Source organism: Ochotona princeps, chromosome 5 (assembly GCF_030435755.1).
Source record: "Ochotona princeps isolate mOchPri1 chromosome 5, mOchPri1.hap1, whole genome shotgun sequence".
Lineage (NCBI taxonomy): Eukaryota > Metazoa > Chordata > Mammalia > Lagomorpha > Ochotonidae > Ochotona > Ochotona princeps.
The window spans coordinates 20477816-20500816 of record NC_080836.1 but is presented as its reverse complement, the minus strand read 5'-3'; the positions used below and the strand labels follow the sequence as shown (position 1 = coordinate 20500816).

The 23001-nt window shown below is 43.2% G+C and overlaps 1 protein-coding gene across 1 annotated transcript in view; it reads left to right on the top strand.

Annotated features, from left to right (window-relative positions):
- Positions 1-318: 318 nt before the first annotated feature.
- The window catches only part of LOC101519618 (lactase/phlorizin hydrolase-like), a 60858-nt gene continuing 38175 nt past the window's right edge, over positions 319-23001 (top strand). The window contains exons 1-5 of the mRNA XM_058664197.1: positions 319-982; positions 12784-12863; positions 14971-15054; positions 17916-18018; positions 18806-18884. Coding sequence (XP_058520180.1) covers positions 319-982; positions 12784-12863; positions 14971-15054; positions 17916-18018; positions 18806-18884 — 1010 coding nt within the window. The remainder of the gene's footprint in view (positions 983-12783; positions 12864-14970; positions 15055-17915; positions 18019-18805; positions 18885-23001) is intronic.

The following is a 23001-nucleotide window of genomic DNA, read 5'->3' as shown; positions in this document are numbered from 1 at the left end:
GAGGGAATTTTTTGCAAAATATTGTTTGTTACCCATCCTTAAGGAGAAAAATAGTTTGAGGTATTATTTGGGTACATTTTAATATTTTAAGACAAAAATGTGAACAGCTGTTTTCTCATTTCGCCCATTTTATCTGCTTGTGTGTAAAGGTTGAACTTTCTGTGTTATCTCTTACAGACTTCAATAGTTCTGTATATCACTTTGGTAAACCAAGTACTGATTTCTTTATCCTAGATAATTTGATTAAATATTAAGAGTTAATAATCACTTAGTATTTTACAACACTAGCTGCAGCTATAAAGTCAGGGGTCCTTCCACATGCCTTCTGACAGCTCCTTGGAAATGGAGATGTTTTGGAGTGCGGTCTTTACCGTGCTCCTCAGTTTGTCCTGCCAGGGGTCAGACTGGGGATCTGACAGCAGTTTCATCTCAGCTGCTGGTCCTCTAACCACTGACCTGCTGCCCAGCCTGAACTGTCCACCGGGAAAGCAGAGTTCTGGGTCTGCAGCAGGGCACGAGGACATTGTTGTCTGTTGCCAGCCACTGCCCGCTTCCCTGCCAGAGTATTTCAGCAGTCTTGGTGCCAGTGAGGTCAGCCATTATAAGGTGTTTCTGTCATGGGCTCAGCTGCTGCCAGCAGGGAGCTCCAGGGAGCCTGATGAGAAGGTGGTGCGGTGCTACCGGCAGCTCCTGGAGACCCTCAGGGCAGCGCAGCTTGAGCCCATGGTCATCCTGCACCAGGGGACCCTCCCTGCCAGCCTGGGGCCGAGAAGGGACGGCTTTGCTGACCTGTTTGCCGAGTATGCGGCCTTTGCCTTCCGTGCCTTTGGGGACCTGGTGGGGATCTGGTTCACCTTCAGTGACTTGGAGGCCGTGGTGAGGGAGCTTCCTCACGAGGAATCCAGAGCTGCACGCCTCCAGCTTGTCACCGAGGCCCACCGAAAAGCCTATGAGATTTACCACCAGAAATACGCTCTGCAGGGTGAGTAAACTGAGTTTCCAAACCTCTGAGCAGTTTGCAGTATTTTCATCCCTCTGCTATACGTACCCTGCCCTTCATGAATCTCCAAGTAGGTGTGTAATTCTGTATCTTTTCTGCATCAAGTTTTGATGAGGGAGTCATTTTCTTTTTTTTTTTTTTAAGATTTTATTATTATTGGAAAGCTGGATATACAGAGAGGAGGAGAGACAGAGAGGAAGATCTTCCATCCGATGATTCACTCCCCAAGTGAGCCACAACGGGCCGGTACGCGCCAATCCGATGCTGGGACCAGGAGCCTCTTCCGGGTCTCCCACGCGGGTGCAGGGTCCCAAGGCTTTGGGCCGTCCTCGACTGCTTTCCCAGGCCACAAGCAGGGAGCTGGATGGGAAGTGGAGCTGCCGGGATTAGAACCGGCGCCCATATGGGATCCTGGGGCTTTAAAGGCGAGGACTTTAGCCGCTAGGCCACGCTGCTGGGCCCGGGAGTCATTTTCTTTTAATGCTGTGATTCTGAGGGAAAATCATTAGAAGGCACATAATCTGCAGAAGTGACACCATTCTTGGTTTACAAACTTTATTTAAAAAATAATACCTTGCACTCATTCATTTGAAATACTGAGTTACAAAGAGAAAAGGAGCAAGGCAGCAACAGAGCGAGAGTTCTTTAATCTGCTCACTCACTGCCCAAAGCCTGCAACAGCCACAGCTCAGCCAACCCAAAGTCAGGAGCCAGGAAGTGTACCCAGGTCTCCTACGTGGGTGACAGGAGCCCAAGTACTTGACCCATCCTCCTCTGCCTTTCCAGGCACATTAGCAAGGAACCAGACCAAAAGTGGAGGAACCAGGACACAAACCAGCACCCATATTGTATGCTGGCTCACAGACAGCAGCACAGCCTTTTGAGCCACAACATAGGCCTCATTTTATTTTCATAATCTTTGATGTACAGTTCTTTGTTTTAGTAAAATTTATCAATCTTGTCTTTCAATTGACTTCTCTGTCTGCATTTTCGTAGAACTTGTCACCGTTATTTAAAACTGTTTCTCTACCATTTCCAAATGTTTTCGAGTAGATTCCAAATGTATTCATCTTTCTCCTACAATCTCTCCTACCCCACACTAGCTCTTTGAACTTAAACGTTTTTAAGTAATTGAACATCTCTGGCCCCATTCTTTGGAGAGACGTTTGTTAATATATATGTGTGTGTGTGTGTGTGTGTGTGTGTGTGTGTACGCACGTGTGTGCAATTGAGAGATAATTATTAACAAGCCCAAACAGAAGACTAAATTATAGCATACCTGCTAAGGCTGCTATATGTAATGCCAGCATCCAGCATAGGTACTGGTTTGTCACCTGCCTACTCTGCTTCCATTCTAGCTCCATGCTAATGGCCTGAGAAAAGTAGCGGAAGACACAGGTGTTGGACCTCTACCAGCCATGTGGGAGACATGGATAAGGCTCCTGGCTCTTGACTTCGGGCTAGCTCAGCCGTGGCTGCTATTGCCCAGTTGGGGTAACTAGCAGATGGAAGATCTCTCTCTGTCTCTCCCCCCCCGGCTTTGTACATAACTTCTACTTTAAAACAAATAAATAGATGATTAGAAGCAAATAAGGAGACCAGTATTGTGATACATCAGGCTAGGCCACCTTCTACAGTGCTGCCATTTCATATGGACACCAGTCCAAGTCCTGGCTATTCAACTTCCCTGCTAGTTGAAAAAGTAGCAGCAGATGACCCAAGTCCTTGGGTCCCTGCACTCATGTGGGAGACCCAGAAGAAGCTCTTAGTTCATATCTTCAGCCTGGCCCAGTGTTGGCTGTTGTGGACCATTTGAGGGGTGAACCAGCAGATGGAAGTTCTAAATCTCTCCTTGTCTCTCTCCCTGCAACTCTTTCTCCCTACCACCTGCTCCATTTTATCAGTTTATTAGGAATATTCCCAATGGGTTATGAAGAAGACTCACTCATTGAGCTTGATGAATTTTGAAAGCCAGTCAGGTCTCTCACAGAGAGAAGTTCCTTGTGTAATACAAGCAGTTTGAACATGCCTTCAGCCTTGAAGTCCTAATTTGTCATTTCACTGCTGATCCTAGCATTTGGCAAATCCTGTTTGTTTTCAGAAAGTGGTAGTGTTGGATCCTGAAGTCCATCTTCCTGAAGGATTTTCTGCAGCTCTTCTGCTTCTCCCTGATTTCTTCCATGATTGTTAGTATCAACCACAAAAATAAGACCCTTGGATACTGAGGGAGCAAAGCCTCCAGAGAGACCTAATTTTATTCTGACCACCAACATCCAGTGCTATGAAGCAAATATTCTAATGTTCTATTGTTTCCACATTAATACCATCAGTAGGAGTGGTGGTGACTATCTCCTCTAACTTCAGTTTTTATGGATTGATTGTCTTGCCAGCAGCATCGAAATCAGCCATCCAAATGCACATCTACTTCTTGCAGATCAGGCAGGATAGAGGAGAATGTGAGGCCCATGGCAGTAGCTATACTTGCTATCAGCAGAGGCAAACGGGTTCATGGTGTACCTGGGTCACCTTTGACCCCGCCCCCTGGGAAACTCAACAAGGGTAAGAAAGAAAGGGTGGCAGGCCAGCATGTCAGAGGAAGCTCCATCTCAGGCACTAGCAGGGCAAGGACCTGCTTGGCAAATGAAGTGACAGCTCAGGCTCTGGCTCTAAATCTTTGTGCCATGTAACTCTGCCTTTCAAATAATTTTTTTTAAAAGTCTGCAAAATTGAAAACTCCTTAAAGATTTTTATTTGAATATCAGAGTTACAGGGGAGACAGAGCGCACGCACTTCCATCTGCTGCCTCACTCCCAAAATGGCCACAATGGCCAGACTGGGGCTCTCCTAACAGGAGGCAGGAGCTTCTTCTGGGTTTCCCGAATGGTATGGGAATCGTTTGACCACGCTCTGCTGTTCTCCTAGGAATATTAACAGGAATCTGGATCTGTAGTGGAGCAGCTGGGATTCGAACTGGTGATCATATGGGAGGCTGGCACTGTACGCAAAGGTTTTATCTTGTACCATGGTGCTGGTCCCAAAAAACATTTTTGGTTTATCAAAGTTTTCCTTTGTAATCAAAACTCTGAAAAGTTAGTAGATGTTAGATCTTACAGCAGTTTTGAACCCACAGAAAATTTGAGCAGATGGCATGGTATTCCCAAAAAACCCACTCTATCCCCACACCCAGTTTCTGCTACATTAATAGCTTACATGGTATGCTTTATCTGTTAGAATTACTGAACCAATATTGATGCATTGTTATTAACTAGAGCCTTTTTTTAAAAGATTTATTTATTTTTATCGGAAAGGCAGGTGTACAGAGAGGAAGACAGACAGAGAGGAAGCTGTTCATCCAATGATTCACTCCCCAAGTGACCGCAATGGCTGGAGCTGAGCCAATCCAAAACCAGGAGCCAGGAGCTTCTTCTGGGTCTCCCATGCGGGTGCAGGGTCCCAAGACTTAGGGCCATCCCCGACTGCTTTCCCAGGACACAGGCAGGGAGCTAGATGGGAAGCGGGGCTGCCAGGATTAGAACCAGTACCCATATGGGATCCTGGGGTGTTCAAGGCGAGGACTTTATTTTTTCAGACTTCTTTAACTTTTCATTAATCTCCCTTTGCCATCCTAAATCTTGTCCAGGATACCACATTGCATTTAGTTATTCTGTTTGTTTAGAATGCTCTGGCCTGGGACAGTTCCTCAGAGCTTCCTTATTTTTAAAATATTACATATTTATTTATTTAAGGTCCAGCATGTTGGCTCAACTAATCCTCCACCTCCAAGCATGGCATCTCATATGTTCATTTCCCAGCTGTTCCACTTCAGGTATAGCTCTCTGCTTATGGCCTAGGAAAGTAGAGGAGGATGGTCCAAATTCTTGGGCCCCTGCACCCAAGTGGGAGACCTGGGGGAAGCTGCTGGCTTCAGATTGGCGCATCTGCTGCTGTTGCAGCCATTTGGGGAGTGAACCAGCAGATGGAAGATCTTTATCTCCTCTCTGTAAATCCGCCTTTCCAATAAAAATAAATTTTTAAAAAATTATGTATTAAGATGCACAGAGAGAAATAAAAGACCTTCCATTTAGTTGTTCATTCTCCAAATGGCCAAGCAATTGGCACTGGGCTAGGCCAAAACCAGGAATGCAAACCAAGTCTCCCACGTGGGTGGCATGGAGCCAACTACTTAAACCATCACCACTGCCTCCCAAGGTGTGCAGTAGCAGGAAACTGACATGGCATCAGGAGCAGAGCCAGAGTTTGAACCCAGACACACTGACATAAGAAAATGGCACCTTAACTGGCACTTTAATGGCTAGGCCACGTACCTGCCACAGACTTTCATCATTGATGATCATGGAGTGCCATTTTCATTTCATCATATCAAGTGTTTATACTGTCATCTTGATATGTTTTAAAAATTGCCAGAGGTACTGTTTGTCAAGTTTCTCCACTGTTACTTTTTCTTCTCTATTTCATACTACAGTCTTTGGAAAGAAGTCACCGTGTAAAGACCTCACTTAAGAAGGGGGACTTATGCTTCCCCTTACAAATGTTTTTACAAAGTTCTTTTCTAGGAGTTAAGTGCTTGATTTTTAAAAAAAAAAATGTATCTAAATGAAAGCATTACAGAGAGAGAGACAGAGAGAGATATCTTCCATCTACTGGTTTACTTTCCAGATCCCCAGGGCTGGCCCACACCAAAGCCAGGAGTGTCTTCAGGAATTCCCATGTGGATGCTAGGGCCCAAGCACTTGGACCATCTTCCACTGCTTTTCCCAGCTCACTAGCAGGGTACTGATCAGAAATAGAGCAGCTAGGATGCAAACCAGCACCTGTATGGGATGCTACCATTATGGGTGGAAACTTGTTTTACCCACTATGCCACCCCCATGACTTAACATTGAAGATGTCTCATGGAATACCTACATCTTATATTAGGGTGGAAGATTCAAGATCTGCTGTGTTCCTGGTTTCATCTTACTGCTAATGTGTGCACTATGGGAGACAACAGATAATGGCTTAAGTATTTGGGTCCTTACCGTCTACATGGGAGACCCAGACTGAATTTTTAGCTCCCGTCTTCAGCCTGGCTTAGCCCTGACTGCTATAGGTATGTGGGGAAAAAAACAGTAGATATGGAGATCTCAGTCTGTCTGAGTCTGCTTTTTTTTTTTAAAGATTTATTTTTATTACAAAGTCAGATATACAGAGAGGAGGAGAGACAGAGAAGATGATCTTCTGTCCGATGATTCACTCCCCAAGTGAGCCGCAATGGGCCAGTGCTGTGCCAATCCGAAGCCAGGAACCTCTTCCGGGTCTCCCACATGAGTGCAGGGTCCCAAAGCTTTGGGCCGTCCTCGACTGCTTTCCCAGGCCACAAGCAGGGAGCTGGATGGGAAGTGGAGCAATTGGGACATGAACTGGTGCCCAAATGGAATCCCGGGGCTTTCAAGGCGAGGACTTTAGCTGCTAGGCCATGCCGCCAGGCCCTAGAAGTTATTTTTTTTTTTTTAAGATTTATTCATTTTATTACAGCCAGATATACAGAGAGGAGGAGAGACATAGAGGAAGATCTTCCGTCTGATGATTCACTCCCCAAGTGAGCCGCAACAGGCCGGTGCGCGCCAATCCGAAGCCGGGAACCTAGAACCTCTTCCGGGTCTCCCCCGCGGGTGCAGTGTCCCAAAGCTTTGGGCCGTCCTCAACTGCTTTCCCAGGCCACAAGCAGGGAGCTGGATGGGAAGTGGAGCTGCCGGGATTAGAACCGGCGCCCATATGGGATCCTGGGGCTTTAAAGGCGAGGACTTTAGCCGCTAGGCCACGCTGCTGGGCCCTAGAAGTTATTTTCTAAACTTAATCAGGGAGACGTAAGATTTATACACTGAAAAGTGCAGAAAATTATTTAAATAAAACAAAGGAGACATGAATGAAAAGATACATTGTATTAATGCAATGAACAACTTACTATTGTTAAGATTATACCCAAAGCAATGTACAGTTTCAATAAATTCCTTATCTATAAACCATTGATAATGGAAAGATATCCGTTGAAATTCAACTCTCACAGAACTCTAAATAGCCAAAATAATCTTGAAAAAGGAAGGTTAAGTTGGAGGCTTTATATCTCATGACTTCAAAACTGACTTCAAAGCTACAAAAATAAATTTTTTAAAAATAGAAGACATTAGAAGATGGAGAAATTTATCGTGTTCCTCAGTCGGCAAGACCAACATGATCAAAATGTCCATATTACCAAAAGTAACATACAGATTCAATGTGATCCCGTACAAAATCGCAACAACATTCTCAGAAATAGAAAAGATGATACAAAGGTTCATTTGGAAACAAAAGAGGCCACAAATAGTCAAAGCTATCCTGAAGAATAAAAACAAGCTGGAGGAATCGATTCCAAACCTCAAGACATACCACAGGGCAGTGGTCATCAAAACAGTCTGATACTGGTACAGAAACAGAAGGTAATCAGTAGAACAAAATAAAAATCCCAGAAGGGAGCCCACACATGTACAGCCAACTAATCCTTGACATGAGAACTGACAATAATCCAGGAAAAAAAGTTGGTCTCTTCAACAAATGCTATTGGGACAACTGAATAGCAGCCCGCAGAAGCAAGAAGCAGCCCCCACCTCTCAAAAATCAGCTCTAAATGGATCAAGGATTTAAATCTGTACCCAGAAACCATCAAAATATTAGATGAAAGCATAGGAGGCATGCTATAAGATACAGGCATTGGCAAAGACTTAGAAACGTCTTCAAGAGCACAGGCAGTCAAACCCAAAACACATGGATTACATCAAACTAAGAAGCTTCTATACAGCAAACGAAATGATCAACAAAGTGACACAGCAAGCAACAGAATGGGAGAAAAATCTTTGTACACTATACAACCAATTGGGGACTAGTATCCAGGATTTACAAAGAGCTTCAGGAACTCAACAACAGGAAAACAATCCTGTGAAGAAATGGGTGAAGAAATGAACAGATCTATTTTTTTTTTAAAGATTTATTTTATTTTTTTTATTACAAAGTCAGATATACTGAGAGGAGGAGAGATAGGAAGTGGAGCTGCCGGGATCAGAACCAGCAGCCATATGGGATCAAGGCGAGGACCTTAGCCACTAGGCCATGCTGCCAAGCCCCGAACAGATCTATTTTCAAAAGAACAAATTCAAATGGCTAATAGTCTTATGGAAAAAATATTCAGGCTCTCTAGCCATCAGGAAGATACAAATGAAAACCACATTGTGGTTCCACTTAACTCCAGTGAGATTGGGCTGCATTCAGAACTTTACTAACAGCACCTGTTGGCATGGATGTGGGAAGAAAGGTACCCTCCCAAACTGCTGGTAAGAGTTTAAGCTAGTACAACCACTATGGGAGTCAGGATGGAGAATGCTAAGAGAACTGAAAGCTGATCTGCTTTATGACCCAGCTATCCCACTTCTGGGAATATAGCCAAAGGAAATGGAATCTGCATATGTGAAAGTGACCTGTAATGCTATAATTACACACAATCTACAGCAGTGAAGACATGGAAATAAGCCAGATGCCTGTCAAAAGAGTGGATAAAGAAACTGGTCCACCTACTCCATAGAATGCTACTCAACCATTAAAAAGAATGAAATCCTGTCATTTGCAATAAAATGGTCCCAACTAGAGACCATTATGCTCAGTGAAATAAGCCAATTCCCAAAGGATAAATATCATATATTCTCTCTGAGGTAAGGCAACCTCCTTGCAAAATACAAGACCAATATGCCTTTCAATACTGTTTTTGCTACATCTCATGGCTTTTGATATTTTTTATTTTTTTTATTCAAAAAAGTTTATATCCTCAGACTCATAGGTCATACAATAGCATCATTTTCAAGAAGGTTTTTTATTTTTCATTTTTTCATTGACATTGGTCATTCAGTAGCTTGTTATTTAACTTCCTGTTATAAATTTTCTATTTTTCTTCCTGTTGATTTTGTTTTATGGCTTTTCATTTCAAGGAATGTATAGTAACTTAATACACTATCATATCCAGATGCAAAGATGCAATGCATTATGCATCTCTACTTCCAAATCAAAGATGGACTCCCAATGAAACTGTTAAATATATCTTGACAATAGGATGCTGGGCTCTCTGCCATTGTCCATTACTACAATGCTAGGGTACACTTAAACAGTAGAATGACAGACTTAGGACTGTTTATGAAAGGGCTATTACTTTTTTAATAATATATGGGAAATCAGTAGTGGGGGAGAGGGCTTTGTGAGGGGAAGAAAGGGAATCCAGAGCCTATGGAACTATATCATAAAATAATAAAAAATAAAGTGTAGAACTGACATAAAAACATATAGGTTATTAAGATAGAAAGTTCAAAAATAAAGCCTTGTTATATATGGCCGAATGATATTTGGCAAGACGGCCAAGACTGCAATATAGAAAGGATAATAATTTTAACAAATAGTACTAGGAAAACTAGATAGCCACAGGCAAAAGAATAAAATTGACCCTTAGCTTATGGCAAACATAGGTAAAAATGGATCAAAAACCTAAGTCAACTGCTAAAGTTAGAAGAAAAATTAGGAAAAGTTAACTGTCAAATGTCAGATTTGGAAATGACATTAAAAGCATGGATGGCCCAAGAGAAAAAAGTCAAAGTGACATAATAGCATTACCCACTTCCCTATCCCCCTGAAATTTAAAACTTTTGCACATCAGATGATCCAATCAGAAATACATCCACAGAATGGAAGAAAATACTGAAAATTGTGTATCTGATAAGGTCTCTGCACCTGTATGAAAGACCCAGCCCATTCCCCTGGCCCCTGGCTTTGGGTCAGCTCAGATCCATTGTGGCCATTTGGGGAGTGAACCAGTGGATAAAAGATCTGTCTCTCTTTTCTATAAATCTGTCTATACAATTAAAAATATATCTTAAAATACACACACACACAAGTAAATCCTGACATATACAACATAGATGAATCTTGAAGACATTATACTAAATGATACAATGCCAGACCAGCAAAGGATGTATGCTATGTGATTCCTCTCAAATTAGGTATATTAATTAAAATAGTCAACTTTATAGAAACAAAGTAGAAGAGTAATTATATAAATGAGTTGTTTAATAGGTGCAGGATTTTCTGTTTGGGAGAATGGAAAGAGTTATGAAGATGGACCAGCATAACAGTGTGAAAATACTGCAGGGTTGTAAAGTTAAAAATGTCTAAAATGGTAAATTTTGTTAAGTATGTTTTATCATAATTAACAAGTCTAAATGCTGTTCTTAACTTTTTATGTGATATTACAAGTCTGCTGTTGATTCATTAAACAGACTTCCCTGGGAAAGATTAAAAAAGAGGGGACAATTGATGCAGAGTGGGTGATTAGGAGAAGGGTTGGAGGGGTAGAAACACACTCCTCACTGCAGTGTGATTTGATCCTGACAGTAGTCTGTTGGTCAGATTTAAATTTTTTATTTTGAGTTTATTTGAAAGAGTTAGGGAGAGGCAGAGAGAGATGTTCCATGTGCTGTTTCACTCTACAAAAGTCTAACAGCCAAGGGTAGGCCTGACCAAAGCCAGGAACCCAGAACTTGATACAGTTTTCCCACATGGGTTGCAGGGACCCAAGTAACTGTTGGGCCATCATCTGCTGCCTTGCAACGCACTTACCAGCAAGAAGGTGGGTCTTGAAACAGGCACTTGGAGAAGGAATGTGAGCATCCCAGTGTCAGCTTAACCCTGAACCAGATGCCCAGCCCCACTGTTGGCCAGATGAATTTACCGAAGCATTCAAGGAAAAAGGAAAAGGGTTCTTTTTTTTTTTTTTTATTGGAAAGGCAGATATACAGAGAGGAGGAGAGACTGAGAAGATCTTCCATCCGATGATTCACTCCCCAAGTGACCGCAATGGCCAGTGCAGCGACAGTCCGAAGCCAGGAGCCAGGAACCTCAAACCTCCAGGTCTCCCACATGGGTGCAGGGTCCCAAGGCTTTGGAGCATCCTCAACTGCTTTCCCAGGTCACAAGCAGGGAGCTGGATGGAAAGTGGAGCTGCTGGGATTAGAATCGGCACCCATATGGGATTCCAGCATATGCAAGGCGAGGACTTTAGCTGCAAGACCACCGTGCTGGGTCCAGGAAGAGGGTTATTTTGTGCTAACAACTGGTGTGGATTTTGAAAGACTGCTTTTGGGTGAGCAAAGTGAATTTATACTATTGTGAGATCCTAAAGGTCTAGTCAGACCTCCAAGGGATAAGAGTCACAGTGCTGTACAGTGATTTTCTCAACAACCCAGATATGGTCAAATTTTAACCAAAAATAAATCCCAATTTTGAGTGTTATAGACATGAACACCTACCTATCTATAACGATACTCGCCACACATTTTGAGAAAACTTCTAGTGCATCAGAACAATTACCTACTTTCAGTCTTGAAAAAAATGACTGCCAGCCTAAAATGAGAACCTAGTTTGGAGCAATAAATATTTTGCGTTAGTTTAAGAAATACAATTAATGATTTCACCAAGAATAGGAAGGGAACTATACTGATTATTTTAAAATTATTTATAATTTTGAAAACAGCTTTGGAAAGTCTAATAGAATCATTTTGGCGTTAATTGTGCCTAGAGATTGCTCACAGATAATAAATTGTATGTTTTGTAATGTTGAACACAGGGTGAGAACAGGTATTCTGATAGATGGGATGAAGCCTGGAAATGTATGAGAGATTATATGATTCCAATGGAAGTGATACCAAATAACTTAATATTAGCATATGAAGATGCCAACTGAGTGTCTTCTACCCGGATAATTTCCAAATCCCATTGTGGGTTTCAGCATGCGCAGTCTTGTGATTCACAATGGTGGTTTCATTACCTGGGTATATCATCTGCCTGTAGAGAATTTAGGTGAGAGTTAATTCAATTACTTCAGTTTCTAAACCTAGTTTTGAGCCTGACTTTATTATATTTTTCTTTAGTGCATTTAAATCATAGGCTTTTCCATACATACAGTCTAAGCTGGATACTTGAAGAAACTAAAGAAATGCTAAACTTTTCATCCTCAGGAATCATTACAATCTGATGTGGGTAAAGATTTCTGTTAAACAGTAACACAGAATAAATGAGGATTCACAACTTCCAGCAGTGATTATGGTCTGCACCAGAATTACCCAAGAAGTGTGTGAAAATGCACATTCCTGGGCCCACCGCTGCCTCCTGGCTCTGAACCACTGAGGGAGGACCTGGACACGGGCATTGATTCTGATGCACACAGAAGTTTGAGTATGACTACTACGTCACGTAGTGCCAAAACAGATGGGTACGAACCACACATGTCTAGTTCAAATGTCTCCTCCCAGGTGCACAGTAGGGACTCTACTGATGTTTGTGCATCCATAAGAGAACAGGGACCAGGGACCAGCAATTTCCTCGAGCATCCTGCCTTTAAAGAAGTTTAGATAAGATTTCTCTCTTTGCCTCTCTCGTCTTGCTGGTGGCAGAGCAAGGCAGCTGCTTCATTTAACGGACTTTTCCAGATGCTCTACATTTTATAGTATTGATTGGTGTAAGACATTCTCTAAGGAACGTTATTTTGTAAGTCATCTTAACATCACTCCTCTGGGGTGAAGTCATGTGGGTGATTTATTCATGAAAACCCTGGGAAACTATTGGACTTTTACTGGAAAGGAAATGCACCCCCCAGTGGCCTCCAGAGTCCGAGCCTCCTGCCCTCACCTGCTGTCCTTTTCTCCGCTTGATTTCAGAAGGAAAGGTGTCCATCGTCCTCCAGGTTGATGAGATCTCAGAGCTGCTGCTAGAACCATCCACGACTGCACTGGCCAAGGTGAGAATAGTCTGCAGGGAGCATTGCTGATAACCAAGGAAAGTCGTGATTTAAGTGAAAGCAAGAGATTCCTCTGCTTGCTCTTATTTTTTAAAATGTAATTCAAAATAGTTTTCTAGAGAAGAGATCTATCTACAGTGAAAGAAGAGTTTTTAAAATACGCTGCTAGAGTACTTTTCCTAGTTTATACATCTCCCAACTCTACCTCTTGAGTTATGGCTTAAAAAGGAAAAAAAGGGGAAAAAATGAAAACATAGCAGCTTTGCCTCACTTTTGGCTGTGGGGCAATGTGGAAAACCATCAGAAAAAGTGCTGGCTTCTGCAGTTGTATTGAACTGACAAGAGGCAGAAATGCTGTCCTGCTTTCTACCCTGGACTCTTTGGGGGCCCCCACGTGTCAGGGTCAAGCCTTTAGATTCACTAGCTCACATGCGATAAGGCCTGAGCAAACAACTGCCAGGCATATTTCATGGTCAGATGCCATAGCAATTATTTTATACCAAGTGGTAATAACTATCAGATATGTTATCAGAAGACCAGAGCACTGATTACAAGAACTGCTTATCCTGCAGCAGCCTTTGTACTGGTCTCTGTCCAGTCCATATCACAATGTAGCACAGGTAGCAACAGCACAGATCTGATGCATTCCCTGCTAGAGGCCACTCTTCTCAAATGGGTACCAGTCTCGAAGCCTTCCCCTCTAAGTGTGTGTGTGTGTGTGTGTCCTCCACTTGCTATCATACTCAGTGTATGTGCTGTTTGCTTCCTGCTCTCTTGCACTCTCTACCTGATAACGTTTTGCTGACTTCCATCCTTCCACTAATCTTGCAGAAAAACCCCACCCATTATTTATGTCCATGTGAATATGCCTTCCTTTAGGATGCCTCTCAATAATAATTTCTCTCTCACTCAGATATCTCCTTTCCCCACCTTTAGCCATTTGTCAGAACAAACATTCCCAAGAATCTGTGTGTATAACCATCACCTTGGGAGCAAGTAAACATAGGTTCCCAAGTGAGTCTAATTCCCGTGAAAGTTTGGGAATCATTAGTGTGGGCCTTTTCTGACTTTCTGCTTTTTTTCGTATCAGCTGGTACTTTTACCATACTGTCTATTAACTTGTATTCTTCTGTGGATCTCGTCCATCTTTTTTAAAAGATTTATTTATTTTTATTGGAAAGATGGATATTAAGTGAAAGTCTCCATCCATTGTACCCAGCACAGTGACTTGAAGAAATTGGAATTCAATTATTGTCTATTCCACTGAACTGACACACAGAAGCGAGATCCAAGAAGCTGGGTAGGTGAATACTCAAGTGATAGTTCCCAGCATGAAGCAAGGCCATGAGTCTTTAGTGAACACTGATAACTTGATTAAGAAAGCGGTAGGCAGCCCACAGGGAATGAGTTCTAAAGCACGGTACACCCAATTCTCACCAGATGCTATTATCCACTGTCCCTCACATGTTTTGATTCTGTGAGCCTGGTGTTCTTTGACCACGTGCAGGCCAGTGATAAGGCAAGGGAATAAGTCCTTAATCAGTGTGGATGTGCATGTGGAGGACTGGGATAATGATGGCGGTGTCTGGGCTAATAGAATGGGCTGGGTCAGGGTTAACTGATCAGACATTAAAATTTGTCCTAACATTAAAACAGAAGCCAGGATGTCAGTGGAGATCACTGTAGAGGCCATGGGTGCTCCGGGGCTGTACTGCCTCCTTCCTGGTGAAGTTGAGGACTGGGAGAATGAAGCTTCTTAGGATAGCTATCACCTCCAACCTTGTCCCCTGGTATTCCACTGTGTTGGTGCGAATCCACCATTTCTGCATGTTCATTCATTTGCACATCCCTTTCATTATACACATGCCATTGAATGTTTTGTTTGTGAATTTATGGGCTGAGCAGGTGGGTGGTGTATTCCCAAAAACACACTCCCTCCCACTCCCAAACCCACATGAACACAAATCCTTATCTTTTCTCTTGTTTTCTTCTTGGAGAGTGCCTTTTTGAACTATTCATTTTGATAGTAAGAAGGAAAACAAAAAGTATTTTTAAGCAGTAATTTGTCTTAAAAATGCTTATGTTGTAACAAATTGTTCCTTTGTAGGCCTTTGTGGATTTCCTTTCTGTTGATTTGTCTTACAAATGCCAAGATAAAGCAAGTCTGCCAGAGAAGTTGGCTAAATTGCAGGTAACTTAGGACCTTTTCATATTGATCATTAATGTTAAAGTTTCCTGAGAACATAGTAGATTTGTAATGCTTTGGGTAATGCATGAACTGGACTTCCAATCACAATCAGAGGCCTACTGGATAGCATTTAAGAAAGTTTCCATTAAAGGCATCTTTGGGCTGTCAGACAGTCTTTCTAGAAATGATGATGGGGTTGTCTTGTACAGAAAAGCAGTCACATGAGTCTTCTGCTTAGAAAAAACTGAGTATCAAAATTGCATTTTTTTTAAAAGATGTATTTATTTGCTTATTTATTTGTGTAAAGTCAGATATACAGAGAGGAGGACCTTCTGTCCGATGATTCACTCCCCAAGTGGCTGCAACAGCCGGAACTGAGACAATCCAAAGTCAGGAGCTTCTTCTGGATTTCCTACATGGGTGCAAGGGTCCCAAGGCTTTGGGCTGTCCTCTACTGCTTTCCCAGGCCATAAGAAGGGAGTTGGATGGGAAGCCTTACTGTCGGGATTAGAACTGGTGCCCATATGGGATCCTGGTGCATGCAAGGTGAGGACATTAGCCACTAGGCTACCATGCCAGGCCCCAAAAATGCGTTGTTAATTCTCAGTTTTAAAGAACTGTTTCCCAGTAATGGTGTTCATTATTCAATAGTGCAAATCTATTTGCTGCCTCTAAAATTGTGCTCCTAGTAATTGATAAGATGGTAAAATTCATGTTATGTTTATTTTACCAAAATGTAAATAGACAATGACATAGATCTGTTGAATCACATCCCAATTATGGACACATTGCAGTAACCTTAGGTTTGTGCTTATAATACTGTTACCTCTCTCAAGTGTAAAAGTACTTTGTTTTTAGAGAGATCTGTTAGGAGCCTCTTACTGATGTGTGGCCCCTGCTATATGACTCCTTACTTAAATTCTTATAATCCAGCTAGCTCCTATATCCTGATAGGAAATAACTGACTAGCCAGCGGTTTCTCTTGGACGTTCAAGTCTCATTGTTATTCCTTTAACCATGAATAGTGAGCAGCCTTCTCACAGGCACCTCCACAGGTGTATGGCCACCAGGATTCCTCATATGAAACCTCTTTCCTTTGTAGGTTGGTGCAAGAAACTACTTTCCTCTCCTTTAGCATTGTGCCTCCCAGGAGCAAGGCAGGGCAGCTCCTATTACACAACTCCCTGTTTGGAATCCCACCAAGGAGGACAGTTTATTCAAGGACTGTGCGTTGAAAATCAAGTCAATAATGTCAACCAGTGTCTCAGCGACTTGAAACTGCATTTCACCTGAGGCAGGAGGCCTGCAATTGACAAGCCAGCGTCAGTCCCATCCCATTGTCTGTGTCTCCAGCCTCCTGTGCAGACATCTTTGGTTTTGTTATCTACAGGTGGTGAGATGATCCCACCTATACATCCATCAGTGCATCCACGAGAGCTATATGAATGTAATGCTTCAAGACGCCACTGGGTGGAACACTTTATTAATCTTCACATGGTTTCTACCCCACAGCATGTTTCAATTTCAGAAGGAAACTTAACCAACCTCAGGCTCTGAGCTGTGGGTATTGGGGATGGGATCTGAACCAGGGAATTCTCATTCTAAGACAATATTCTGCTTCTCCAAGACAAGCATAAATCCAAGCTGTGTTATGACAGTGACTTTTTTTAATTTATTTTTTTTATTGGAAAGGCAGGTTTGTTTGTTTGGAAAGGCAGATTTTTTTTTTTAAGATTTTATTATTATTGGAAAGCCAGATATACAGAGAGGAGGAGAGACAGAGAGGAAGATCTTCCATCCGATGTTTCACTCCCCAAGTGAGCCACAACGGGCCAATGCACGCTGATCCGATGCCGGGACCAGGAACCTCTTCCGGGTCTCCCACGCGGGTGCAGGGTCCCAAATCCTTGGGCCATCCTCGACTGCTTTCCCAGGTCACAAGCAGGGAGCTGGATGGGAAGTGGAGCTGCTGGGATTAGAACCCGCGCCCATATGGGATCCTGGGGCTTTCAAGGCGAGGACTTTAGCCGCTAGGCCATGCCGCCGGGCCCTGGAAAGGCAGATTTACACAGAGAAGGAGAGACAGAAAAAGATCTTCCATCCACTGGTTCACTACCCCTCTGGCACGGTAACTCTACTGGCTAAGCCTCAGCCTACAAGCACCAGCTTTCCCTTATCAGTGCCAGTTTGTGCTCTGGCTGCCCAACTTCCCATCCAGCTCCCTGCTTATATCATGGGAAAATGGTGGAGGATGGCCCAAAGCCTTGGGACCCTGCACCCACTTGGGAGACACAGAACAAGCTCCTGGCTCTTGGCTTCCAGCCCAAACAATTGTGGCCATTTGAGAATGAACTAGTGGAAGGAAGATCTTTCTCTCTGTCTCTCCTCCTTTCTGTAAATCTGCCTATCCAATAAAAAAAAATGAGCCCCTTTGAAGCCGTTTCCATCTTCAAAAGCTTTTGGCCCAAGGCTGATCTACATCCATCTCTCCCTCTCCCAAATGTGATTATCTTGATGCCGATCCCAGGCCTCCAAAAAATAAGGTGCTGGATGTATTTAATTAAGCTTATTGAGTAACAAGGGTTCCTAAAAATAGTAGACAGCCTTCCTTGTTCATGACCCTAATATAATTCTTGGCTGTAGGAGGTACCTCATAGGCCTGTGATGAAGGACTGTCTTGATGAAGGGTGAGGATGGTGGCCTGAGTTTCTGAAAGTTTCATCATTCTGGAGTTTGCCATCAGTTCCCTGAATTAGCTGGTATGATCAGAGGTTATTTCCAAAGCAAGAATATGTATTTCTTCTCAGCTTGGAGCTTCCTAAGCAGGGCAGTTTGGGTTCATTTTCTGGTCCTTACCTTTTCAGACCATTGAACCAAAAGTGAAGGTTTTCATCTTCACTCTGAAACTCCAGGACTGCCCCTCCACCAGGAAGGACCCAGGCAAGCTGCTCTTCAGCCTTCTTGAAGGTGAGAGGACCACTGGGGGAGAGGTGCTGAGTGACATTTGGTGCACTGGCTTGGTAGGTAGCAGTCTTGACAGTCTGAGGTTCCTAAGGGTAGAGGCTGACGTGGGAACTCATTTGTGGGTTTGGTGTCTCCTGCCCTCTTGTTGATGGTGCCTTAAAGCCAGCTCTCCGGAGCCAAGAAAGAAGAGTGGTTCTTGTTAAGTATGCCCAGGATGACTGAAAACTGATATTCAATCCTGTCACCCTATTCACAGGCAAGAAGTCCATGGTGTTCTTCCCCACACTGTAACCCCTTCTGGTGTTGAATGGCACCAAAGGCCTCCCAGCCCGCATCCACAGATCCAAATCATATATAACCAGTTCTCTTTCTATATCCTACTCCTTTTTGTGGATCAGATAATTACTTATGATTGTTCATATTTTAACCCAAGTTTTTCAAAACATCCACTTCTTTCTAATGTTTGAGTTTTTCTAAATCTATTGTCCAAGTTATGGGTACCAGCATCACCTGTAGCATTAGCATCACCAGGAAGCTTGTTAGAAATATATCCTCCTGGGTCCCATTGCACTCCTGGTGCATCGGAGACTTTAGGTGGGCTTCTCCACTGGTTAAAGTTGTACAAAGGAGGAATCACATCTGAGTTCCCAAACTCTAAGCCTGTGGTCATTTCCAGGGGCACTTGGAGCCATTGTCTGGTATTTATGTTGTGTGAATGAGGCAATCTGTTGACTTCAGACAGGCATGTTCTTGCTTGAACCTGAGGTAAATGACGCTTCTTCTCTTACAGCCATAAATAAAGAGCAAGTGCTCACCATTGGGTTTGATTTCAATGCATTTCTGAACTGTTCATCAGCTTCCAAGAAAAGGTAATGTTACCTCTCAGTAACAGGTTGGTGAAATACTCTACCTCTCTTTCACATGTATGATCTGGGACTGCTGTAATCACCTTGTAAGCCAGGGCACTTACTATAGCCACTCAATTGGAGAGAGAGAAAAGGTCAGGAAGCTAGGAAAATAAGTCTCTCGCTGAATCCTGCTCAAGGCCTCATAGAACCTGGCTTTCTCATCTTCCTGCTGGCCAAGTTGCACACAGCTAACACAGCTGGAATTTCAATCTCTGCTTTGTAGTTTCAAATCCTCTTTAAAGCAGAGCAGGCGTTTGTCACCATAAAATGCCTCTAAGACACAACCCGTAACTGAGTCCTGGGAGTTTCAGAATTAGCTCTGCTTCCAGTTCGAGTGCCACTGATATGTACCTTGAGTGGCACAGGTATGGCTCAAGAGCTTGGATCCCTACCACTCACATGGGAAACCGCAGATGAGTACACTCATTCTTTATTATGAATGTTTGTCTCAGCCATATCTATTTTAAGCACTTGGAGAATATAGGAGCAAATGAAAGAGTGGGAATATCTTTCTGTTTCTTTCCCCTCATCTTTCAAATAAATAAAAATGAAAGTGAAAAAGACAAGTATAAGCATGTGGAAGAAAGATGTTCATATAGTGTGTATATTTGATGTAAGGCAATTTAGAGCTAGATCAGGCCACCCCCCACAGAAGTTATACTTTTATTTATGTGTTCATTTATTTACAGAAAGGCTTTCCATCTGCAGATGCACTCAACAGTCAGGGCTGAGTCAGGTCAAAGCCAGCTTAATCCAGGTCTCCCAGTTGAATGACATGGCACCAAGCATTTTAGCCAAACCACCTTCTGGCACTTTTCCCAGGTTGTAAGCAGGGAGCAGGATGAGAAGTGAAGCAGCTGGCTTACAAACAGCACCCATAGGAGCTGCCAGTTGCCGACACAGGCAGTGGCAGGCCAAGGTCTGTGCTTCTGTGAGAAGGCTGTCTCACAGTGTCCTTGGAACAGATTTTTAATCAGTAGTGAGTTGCAAATAATTCCTTCCTGAATGAGTAGAGTCCCAAGGTTTGTAAATGTTACACTTTTAAAAAGAGTATATTTGAGGTTTTCCAAATGTTGTAGCAATCTCAAGCACACAGATTCTAAAATGTTTACTGGGCAAGAAAAAAGAGACATGGTTCCCCAGAACTTCACACCACAGACATGTGTTCCGCATGTGAACTTCACATGGTCCTGTCTTCACGGTGCAGGGCACATGCGGAAGGCCACTGAGTTTCCACCCCTCAAGTACAGCTCTTTATCGTGCACCCCGTCATAAATAAACACCAATACCACAACCTCCTCCGCCCCTCCTCCGGGGGTAGTCAACTGTTGTCTCCTTCAGTTCTCTCAACTCTGTCCCAGTCACAGAAGCTGGTACTTAGTTGGCACACACACCCAGGGCAACTGCTGGGCCTAAGATTCTGTGCGGGGAGTGCAAGCAGAACAGGACACTGCCAGGTGAAGCTGATCCCTGACCCTCACAGAGCCAGCTCAGGGTGCTGGGCTTTGTCCTTGGGAAAGAAACTCATCCAAGCCAGAAGGATAGAATCCAGAGGATTAGGTCAGATTGAGGTTACACACAGCTGGAGCTGAGCACCAGGGCAGCACACGCTGTCCAGGCTGGACTCCAGGGTGGTGAGAATATTTTGGATGAGCCACACCATAGACAGTCTTCTCCCCTTGCCATTGTCCAAGCAGATGTGGGTAGTGGTGCTGAGCAGCCAGAAAGGTTTGAAAGGCTGCCTCACATTACCTCTCTCCTTAGAAGGGAGACCTTTCCGTATTGTCCCTGTCTCTCTTGGGACAATCTTTCCACACTCCAGGAGACCTGCTGTGCATGTAACTCCCTCTGTGGGTTCCATGGTCCATTCTGGTGCCCAGCCTCCTTTTCCACATGCCTGTTGCCTCTTCCTGGCCAACATACCCACTTCTGCCAACTTTTGCTCAAGGCTGCCCTCTACTGGGTGTCATTTACAGCGAGGCAGTTCTGCAGAACAGGACTTTTAAAATATTTCCATTTTATTTGAAAGACAACTGTGTCACATAATACAATGTAATTAATGAATTTAAAATAAAAAAAAAAAAGAAAGACAAAGAGATCTACCCTCCGACTCACTCCTCAAATGCCCTCAATAACCAGCACTTCAATAAATAACTGCCACAGAACATGAATGATTGATTGTGAAATTAATTTAGAAGCAACCAAAATTTCTCCATCCCTCCCCCCTACAAAAGGAAGAAAGGAAGGAAGGAAATTTTACCTGGAGAGACACAGACTAGAATAAAACAAAATACCAGACTGGCTTGCATATAAGGACAGTACTTTTGTGTGGTGCATTATTTTAATATGTAGATAGAAACATATATTCATTTGTACATAAACCTGATCATATCTAACGCATGATATAGTGAATGAAAGCTCTTGGCTCTATCAAGTTCAAGCTTGAGGGTAAGAAGAGTTTACCTACAATTATCAGGAATCCAGGCTGCATTCTTACTGGTTTTTTTTTTTTATCTTGCCAAGTCCTCTATCACAGTAGTTGTAGAGGGATGACTTTTAGATCCTGTCAGTATTTCCACAAAGCACAAAAAGAAAGGAGTTTATAGCTCAGGCTGGTATTTAGGTGGCACACAAACCAGTAGCACTGTACCAGATGTCCAGTGTTGTAACATTTCTCCACCAGCTGATAAAATAGCTGCTTTTCTACTAAAGCCAAAAGTTACTTGTTCCTCGAGATCTGTTTTCTCCAAAATATGATATTTATAATATCTCATAAATTACCATGGACATTAAATAATACACATATATTTTTATCAGTGTGGACAGCACAAAATCAAAGCTCAATGAGATGAAGTCATTATGCTTTAAAATACTTTATTTTTTATTTTTTTTAACGATTTATTTTTATCAGAAAGGCAGATATAGGGCCCGGCGGCGTGGCCTAGCGGCTAAAGTCCTCGCCTTGAACACCCCGGGATCCCATATGGGCGCCGGTTCTAATCCCAGAAGCTCCACTTTCCATCCAGCTCCCTGCTTGTGGCCTGGGAAGCAGTTGAGGACAGCCCAATGCATTGGGACCCTGCACCCGCGTGGGAGACCTGGAAGAGGTTCCAGGTTCCCGGCTTCGGATCGGCGCGCATCGGCCCATTGCGGCTCACTTGGGGAGTGAATCATCGGATGGAAGATCTTCCTCTCTGTCTCTCCTCCTCTCTGTATATCTGACTTTGTAATAAAAAAATGAATAAATCTTAAAAAAAAAAAAAGGCAGATATACAGAGAGGAGGAGAGACAGAGAGGAAGATCTTCCACCCACTGATTCACTCCCCAAGTGATCGCAATGACTGGAGCTGAGCCAATCCTAAACCAGGAGCCAGACACTTCTTCCCAGGTCTCCCACATGGTGCAGGGTGCCAAGGCTTTGGGCCGTCCTCAACTGCTTTCCCAGGCCACAAGCAGGGAGCTGGATGGGAAGTGGAGCTGCTGGGATTAGAAACAGTACCCATATGGGTATCGCGCCGGGCACTTAAATGCTTTTTTTAAAAACCAGATGGGCAAGTGTCCTGTCAGTAAATAAAGCCGCCACATGTGATGTCACCATCTCTTGAGTTGAGACCTCAACAGTTCATGTCCTGATGTTCCAGTGCTGATCCAGGCTGCTACTAATGGCCTGGGAAAAGCTGTAGAAGATGACCCGAGTACTTGGGGCTCTGCATTTACACGGTACACCAGAAAGAAAGTCCTGGCTGCTGGATTTGGCCAGGCCCATTCCTGGGCTGCTGAAAATGGGAGTTAACAAGTAGGTGGAAGATTTTTTTTCTTCCCTTTCCTTTGTTTTGTTTCTTCTCTTTTTCCTTGTATTTTATTTCCTTCTTCCTTCCTTCCTACTTACTCTCTCCTCACTTTCTTCCTGTTTCTGTCACTGTGAATTTCAAATAAATAAATGGATCTTTTAAAAAAATAAAAATAGGTAGGTCAAAAATTTTTAAAAACAGAAAAAAAAAAAGGCAGGAATCTCATCCCTTTGAAGAGATTTAGACCACTCCCCAAACGGTCTCAAATAGGACTGAGACAGGCCAAA